At 40.2% G+C, this 8,374-nt stretch overlaps 1 protein-coding gene across 1 annotated transcript; it reads right to left on the bottom strand.

The window, feature by feature from the left end:
* Nucleotides 1–3,968: 3,968 nt before the first annotated feature.
* On the bottom strand, nucleotides 3,969–7,287 carry MRPS14 (mitochondrial ribosomal protein S14). The gene is made up of 3 exons (XM_001365493.4): nucleotides 7,075–7,287; nucleotides 5,924–6,082; nucleotides 3,969–4,353 (listed from the first exon to the last, which is right to left on the bottom strand). Exons 1-3 carry the CDS (start codon nucleotides 7,117–7,119, stop codon nucleotides 4,171–4,173), a joined length of 387 nt encoding a protein of 128 aa, XP_001365530.1. The 5' UTR covers nucleotides 7,120–7,287; the 3' UTR covers nucleotides 3,969–4,170.
* Nucleotides 7,288–8,374: the final 1,087 nt, after the last annotated feature.

Below are 8,374 nucleotides of genomic sequence, written 5' to 3' on the forward strand. Positions count from 1 at the left end.
CAGCTTAGACCCTCCTTTGGCCTAGTAACGTAACACGTGTCCATAGAGAGGGCTCTGAGTGACCTCTTAGGCACATGTTCCATAGGTTTGCCACCACGGGCACAATATAAGAACCTAACCCAACTCTTAAGACTTAACTAAAACTGGATTATTTTGAGGTAGTCCAGAAATGTTACTCATATTCATTAACTGCTTTCAATTTTAAAAATCCCTTCCTCAGCAATATTTTTTTGTGCCAAGTAGTATAAGTGCTATCCCCAATGTATATTAAGAGAAAATAGTGGAGCCTTGAACCTATCTCCTTAATCCAACTAAACATTTTTTTCTGTGACACTACATATGGCTCAATAGGAAGATTCAGAGCTTTTTTTCCCCCCATTGATGATGCTTTGTAACACATTTTATAGATTCCAAGTTTCTCAAAGAAAACATCTTTCTAACATCAGTATTTTTTTAGTTGATGGTGTGTCTCCATTATTTGTAAATCAGAATACCAAAGTCTTAATGATAAAAGTTACAAGAACCTTACTTGGGTGGACTTCCTATAGAAGATTTATAGAAAGACACGAATAATAGCTAACCAGATACTCAAAGCTTCACCAATTACTCCATCATTCCTTACTCATCCTAGTGATTCTGAACTCTTGCCACTGTCCAGATTTCATTCTAAGGCTCTCAGGGACCACCCTGGTTTCCATCGTCCCCCACCCAATCCCTTGACCCACCCTAAAGCTACCATGCCTTTTGTGCTCTTAGGTAAGTTCTCCAAAGGAGACATTAGTTTTCATTGTCAGGTTTTTCCTCTTGCTCTCCATTCTGCACTCCTTGAGTCTTGGCTCTTGATGTAACTCCCCTGGCCATCTGTTCTGGTAGTATATCATATATTCTTTATTCTCCCCAACATTGACTGGTCATGGAGATGGAATATTCCTTGCCCTCTATTGCTACTTTTCTTTTGAACCCTTACCTTTCATCATCTTAGAATCAATATCATGTATTGGTCCCACGGCAGAAGAGCAAGAAGGCCTAGACCATGGGGATTAAGTAACTTGCCCAGGTCACACTGCTAGGAAGTATCTAAGGCCATCTTTGAATTCAGGACCTCCTGTCTCTGGGCCTATCTCCTTTGCTATTTTGAGGTTTACCTATCACCATTGTTTAATAACATTTCTGAGGCTTATTCAATCCATATTTTTTAATTACCCAATCAAGCTTTTTGTATCTGTAGCCTGATGACCTCAAGGATCCAGATTTTTTCCTCAGTAGGTGGTTCATTGTATTTCTCTTCTTCATGCCTCATATCAGAGGACTTGATTGTCCTTAACCTCTCAATTACTCAACTCATTTCTAAGTTCCTTTACCCACTCACCCCCAGCTACCTACAGAATTGATAATCCTCTTGATCTTGCTATGAGCCATAAGTGCTCCTTCTCTGTTCATAAAGTTTGAAATTCCCTTCTCAGATTCTAAGCTGGCCTTGCTCTTCCTCACATCCCCCAACCCTGTTCTTGGGCTAAGCTTACCATGACCTCTAAACAGCTCTTCTAGGCTATCAGCCCTGAACTTGCTACACTCTTCCCCAGTTTAATTGATCTCTTATGAACCAATTAACCTTAAGCCTGTCCTCCTGTCTACTGCTCCTTTATCGTAGTGAAGATTTTGCTCCTGCAAGGCCTTGGGCAGCCACTTGCTGCCTTCCTACTTGTGTTCCACAGAATGAAGGAAATGACCATGCTGCCTGGGCCCACTACAAGTTTGTTTTACATAATTTCATTGGTCAGGCAGCCTTTTCACATTCCCCTAAGTTCCACTCTTCCATGATTACATTGGCATTTCCAATCCTTTTCATGCCTCCATAGTTCTCCTAACTTCTCCCTCTCAATTAAGTGCCTGCCTTATATGTCAGAAAATATGAAGACCATTGGCAGAGCTCCCCTGTTTTATTTCCTATCACTTAGACGTCTTCTGCCATGATCCCCTCAGTATTTCATCCATCTACATGAAGAGGTGGCCCTTCTCAAGTCAAACATGAACAAGTGAAGCCCTTCCATTCCATCTTTTCCAGCAGACTGTTCTCTCCATTGTCTCCTTTCTTGTCTTCAATCTTTCCTTGGATGCTTCCCTACTGCCCACAAACATGCCTGTGTCTCCCTCATTCTCAAAGACCCTTGCCAGATGCTCTTATCCCCATGAGCTATCATCCCTTATCTCTTGGGTCTGTTGTGAACTCTAGTTTGGCATTTGATTTCATTATTCATAAGAAACAGCTCTTGCCACAGTTAGCCCTGACCTCTTACTAGCTCAATCTACTAGCCTTTTCCAATCCTCATCCTTGACCTCTGCAACCTTTGGTGCTGTTGCCCTCGATATTCACTTCTCTAGGTTTTTGTGGCTCTCCTGGGTCTCTTCCACTGTTTGGTGAAGAGGATTGAGCACTGGTGACTGGGCAAATCACTTAACTGTGCCTCAGTTTCTTCCACAGTAAAATGAAGATAATAATAGCGCAAACCTGGGGTTGTGGCTGTATCTCAGATATTTATGAAGCACTTAGCAGGCAATTTAAAAATCCTCTCTTCTACCCTTTCCTCCTCCCTTCCACTCCCTCTCATTTGCTGAATCTTTGTCCAGGTTTTACTAACTGTGGTTATCTTCCAAGACTGTTTTGGGCCCTCATCTTTTCCCTCTATACAATTTTGCTTAGTGATCTCACTGGTTCCTATGGATTCAGCTCTCATCTGTATAGATGACACCCTCTCTCCTGACTTCCAGGGTAGCATTTCCAACTGCCTATTAGATATCTCTGGAAGTCTCAAGGACCTCTTAAACTCAACATCTTCAAATCTAAATTCATTCTATTCCCCCTCCACCCCCCCAAAAAAAATCCTTCCCTCTTCTTAACTTTCCTGTGCTGTGGAGGGAACTGTCCTCAGTGACACAGGCCCAGAATCTTGGTTTCTTCCTCAGCTCCTCATTCTTTCTCCCTCTGTGTAGCTAATCCGTTATTTCCTTTCTAGCATTTCTCATATACACCCCTTCTTTTCTCTGACACTGCTACAATCCTGGTGATGGCCCTTATTACCTCATGCATGGACTACTGCAACAATCTAATTGGTCTCTCTGATTCAGTTCTTTTCCCCATTACAGTCCATCCCTTATGAAGCCACCAAAATGATTTTCAAATGATCTTCCTAAAGCACAGTTTACTCCAGTGGCTCCTTATTACTTTCAAGATTAAATATACAATCTTCTGTTTGGTTCATAAAGCCCTTCACAACCCAGCCCCTTCCCATCTTTCCAGTCTTCTTTCACCTATGTTGTACTCTGATTCAGTGAACAATAGGGGCCTTCTTGCTGTTCCCTGAACAAGATATTCCATCTCCCAATTCCAGGCATTTTTCATTGTTTATCTCTCATGCCTGGTACTCTTCTCTCTCTTTTCCCTTAATCTGTCTCTCATTGTCTCCATCTCCCGATTTCCATGACTTTCTTTAATAAGTCACATCTAAACTTCCACCTTTGGTAAGAAGCTTTTCCAGGTCTTTCCTCTAAGAGTATCTCTAATTTAGCTTATATATATATATATATATACACATATACATATACATATATATACATATACATATATATATATATATATATATATATATATATATATATATATATATATATATATAATATTTGTTTGCAGGTTGTCTCTCTCACTGAACTATGAGGTCCTTGGGGAAAAAAGGAATATTCCTTATACCCCTTTTTTGTATCTCCAGCATAAACAAAATACGTGGCACATATGAGGGCTTATTAAATACTTGTTTTTTGATCTGACCTGACTCCAGTGTAATAGGACCTGGGAGAGCTTGTGTTCCACTAAAAGGCCTTCCAAAATTCAGGTGTCCTCCTCCATACCTCAAGCAGAAGGGTTTTAGCCTACTTTTGTTTTAAGCAAAGCAGAAATAAAAGTAAAACACAAATTTCTTCTCATTGGAATCTCTTTTCTTTACCAGTCACAATGTATTGCACAAATTTGTACAATACCAAGACTTTCCCTGCTAAAAAAATTATCTCATAGGGCTGTTGCTTACAGCTTGTTCATTCATGATACCATTCACATTCCTTGAAGTCAAATGTTAAACACCAAAGCACAGTGTCGACTTTGCTGTGACCAGAGTTGATTTACCACATTGCCCTCTGGACCCCAGAAAGCTGTCCATGATCAGCCAGATGCCGGAATACAATCCGGCTGAGTCTCCAGCGCCTCTTCACACCCCTTGGTCGAGATGTCATAACACAACGATTCCGTATCCTGACAGGGCAGCTATCTCTGGGAAGAGAAGCAATTTCCTGATCGGCTACTTCCTAGGAAAAAAGACAGTGATTGCATAGTTGTCATTCATGAGTATTAGCAGTCTGTGTGAATTCTTAAAAGTGGAGGTCAACAAGCTTTTTCTTAGGGCTAAGAATTTATTTGATTCTCACAGGATCTTACAATTGAAGGGGAACTTGGATGATTCCAGCAAGAATCCCCTTAGAAGTGATTTTTCAGCCTCCAGTTGAAGACCTCTAATGAAAACATGAGCACCTTTCGAGACAACTCATTGCACTGGAATGGTTCTAATTATTCAGAAGCTTTTCCTCACAATGCATCTACACTCACTTCTTCAGCTTCTGAAACTCATTGGTCAGGATAGCATATAGCCTTCATGGACTTGTTAATCTCTCCTTCCAGCTCTACATATGGGTCTATCCTCTAGAATCAAGCAAAACAAATCTAAGTATCTCTCCTATATGACAGCTCTTTAAATACTTAACAAAATCCTCCTTCTCTGCCCCCTACCTCTCTACTCTTCTCAGTTAAATATCTCCAGTGCCTTCAATTTCTTAATCATCATGCATGACCTCCTCCAGACATGTTCCAGCTTGTCAAGCAGTAGCCTAACTAAAAGTAAACATAATACTCCAGGTGTGCTCTCACCAGGACAGAGTAGAGTGGGACTATCACCTTCCTTGTTCTGGATGCTATAACTCTTCCATGCAGCTCAGGATTAGATTTGGTTCTTCTTGGCTGAGTGTCACACTAGTAACTCATAAGGAACCTGTAATCTACTAAAGCCATCAAAGCTTTCTCCCTTCCTACACCTCTCTGTACTTCTCTTATCAAGCTACGTTGTGTATTGGTTATTTGTGTATGTGCCATTTCCTCCACAAGAATGTAAGCTCCATGAGAGCAGACAAACATGATATTTCGATATCTTTATATCTCCTTCAGGCCCAGTCCAAATGCTTTGTACATAGTGAGCTCTTAGGAAAACTTTGTTAAATTCTCATAATGGCAGGTAAGGAGAAACAAGCTCCAATTTGCCTAGTAACTAAGGCTTCTTGTACATGCTTCATATCTTTAAGCCCTTTGCTAGGATTTGGGAGGAACACAAAAGTTTAAAACAGTGCCTGTCTTCAATGAGCATACAATCTTTTTAGGAGACACAAAAGTTGTGTGAGGCCTTTAGAGACTAATAAAAGGAGGCATATAATGAAGTAACATTATCTGTTGTAATAAAGTCTTAGAGGAGATGGTGGAACCACAGGAGAAGGAGATGGCTCATAGACATATAACTTGAATAATGGGTAGGAATTGTCATGGGAGATGTAAGGTTGACTTCGAGTGATAGGTGAGTGGTCCTCAAGATATCTCCATTCAGCCCTCAAATTCTCTGATTCTTTTAGGGTGGAAAAAAGTATTTATTACAATTCCCTACACATAGTACATACTTTATAATATGTGCTGAACAGAATGTCACAACGATTAAGATCATATAATATAATAAAGGCAATTACATGTGAGTAGCCCTCTTGAACCTTGAATTTTGAAGACAATTTCAAGAAAATTAGTTTGTATAATTTCTTAGATTTAAATATTAAATAAACTAACTTGGAGATCTTTTGGCAATACAGTGTTCTTTCTGAGGGAGTTGATCCGAAGCCTTTCATCTGCAAATTCAAAAGCCATCTTTCTCCTCTTTACATCACGAAGCATTCTCCAGTCCACATAGTAACTCCGTATCTGTCCTGTACCTGACAAAGGAACCATCTAATGATGGTTAAAGACAAAAAGTAAAATGAATGTTTTGTTTCTTGATGGAGCTCCACCCTTTTTGTAGTTTTTGTGCAATGTGACAAAATTTCTAATTCAATATTTATTAAGTTTGCTCTGGAGAAGGCATTGTGCTAGGTGCAGAGATTGTAGAGAAAAACCAAAACTGTTTCTACCCTCCAGAGGCTTGCCTTTTACTGAAGGAATATAACATGCATTCACATAGATTTGTAGTCTCTTCAATCTGGGAATTCCTCTAGCGATGGATATGGCTGTCCATCTATTACTACCTCATCCTATGTGACTTTTGTTAGCATTCTCGCAAAAGTTTCCCACAAGCCCACCCAACATGCTAGAGGTCTTTCTCAATTTCTCCCAATATCACAAGAGTACCAGTGGAAGATTCGAGACTACCCTTGCTCTTGCTGTGTGTGCAGCCATGTCTTCAAGGAACTTACTCCCTACTGGAGGAAAATAACACACATAGGCAAGTAAAAATAAGAACACAGAGGAGGGAAAGAACATTTATGATTGGAGAGATCAGCAAAGGTTCTGAATAGGTATCTGTAGCTGAGCTCAACCTTAAAGCTAGGAATTTTAGATTTTAAAAGGTAGAGATAAGGAGGGAATAGGTTCCAAGAATGGAAGAGAATAACTTCACCAGCCTCGGGCGTTGTGAAGGTCAAAAGAAATACTTTCAAACTTTAAAAGATTGGTCTAAATTTTATTACTATTTTTATATTTTATATTACATTTATTAAACAATTATTACTTTTATTAGTACCATCATCAACATCATTGTTATCCAGGGCCTCAGTTTCCTCATCTGCCCAACGTCGACCTCGGATGCGTTTCCGGGTCTCCGTCTACACTCGCTGTGCCCACTGCTCTGCTCCCCTGGGAGGTGGACCTCCAGGTTGGCCAATTTCGGGGTTTGGGGAGCTGCAGGGAGATTAAGAGTAGGGGAGCCGAAACCGCATAGTACTGACCTGACGAAAAGAGCGCAGGAAAGAAGATAGCATGGAGGCCGCCATGTTGCCGGACGACAGATTCAAAAATCCGCAACTTTATTGATACTGAAGGCGAGGGAGGGAGACAGCAAGAGGCAAGGCCTTCGTACGGGGCGGGGCAGGTGAGGAGAAACTCCGCCCTGGGTGCACAGTGAGGATGCTCGGTGAGAATGCGCCGTGAGGGTGCGCGTGCTAGGCCCTGTTTTTCTCCTCCCCTATGACGTCACTGCGTTTGCTCAGATTCCTCGACCTTCAACGCTAAGTTTGACTGTCCAAGTTCTGCTCAGGTCATGCTCTGTTTTTAGAACCTAAGGATTTAAAAAGCTAAGAGGGCAGGAGCGAAAATAAGAGATTTAAAAAAATTAAATTAATTAAATGAAATTAAATTTAAAAATTTTCATTAAAAAAATCAAAACACCCTTCTTTTAGTGAACAAGTATTTATAAAAGCGCTTATGGGCAGTTAGATGGCCCAGTGGATAGAAAAGGCCAAACCTGGAGTCGGAGGTTCTGGGTTCAAATATGATCTGACACACTTCCTGGCTGTGTGACCTTAGGCAAGTCACTTAAACCCAATTGTCCAGTCCTTACCGCTCTTCTGCTTTGAAAAAGGTATTTAGTATTAATTCTAAAAGAGACAATAAGGTTTCTTTTTAATTGATTTTTTTTTTAACTGAGCTTACAATGAGCCAGGCATTGTTAAGAACTAGGGATAACAAGGACAAAAACTTGGCCCCATTCTAATGAGAAAGACCAAATCAAAATAACTAAATTTTCGGAGTAGCCTGTGATATAGGATGTGACCCAGACGGCAAGTCTTTTAAATTCTCCACCTTGGTTTCTTCATCTGAAAAATGGAAGTGATAACAGCACCCACCTCTCAGGATCGGTCTGAGGACAAAATGACTTGTAAACTACTTGTAAAGCACTTTGAATTCCTTATAATCCTGGTTATTAATGGATAGAACACTGGACCTGGAGTCATGGAGATGTGAATTCAAATGCTGCTTCAGTCACTTATTAGCTGAGTGATCTTGGGTGAGTCTGGTCACTTCTCCGTAAAATGGAAAATAAGAAAATAAGCAAGATAAAACTTACTATATAAATACATGCTAGCTACCACCAGCATACATTATTACAGAATAATTAAAGATAATCTGACAGCAGAACTTTTTTCTTGGTTTGGTCTTTCCAAAAATATTAATTGAATCCCCTTCTATCTATGTTATATAAATTTTATAAGTACCTAGTTGTTTCCATTTCTCCTCCATTAGAATAGT

This window comes from Monodelphis domestica, chromosome 2, assembly GCF_027887165.1.
Source record: "Monodelphis domestica isolate mMonDom1 chromosome 2, mMonDom1.pri, whole genome shotgun sequence".
In the NCBI taxonomy this organism is placed as follows: Eukaryota; Metazoa; Chordata; class Mammalia; order Didelphimorphia; family Didelphidae; genus Monodelphis; species Monodelphis domestica.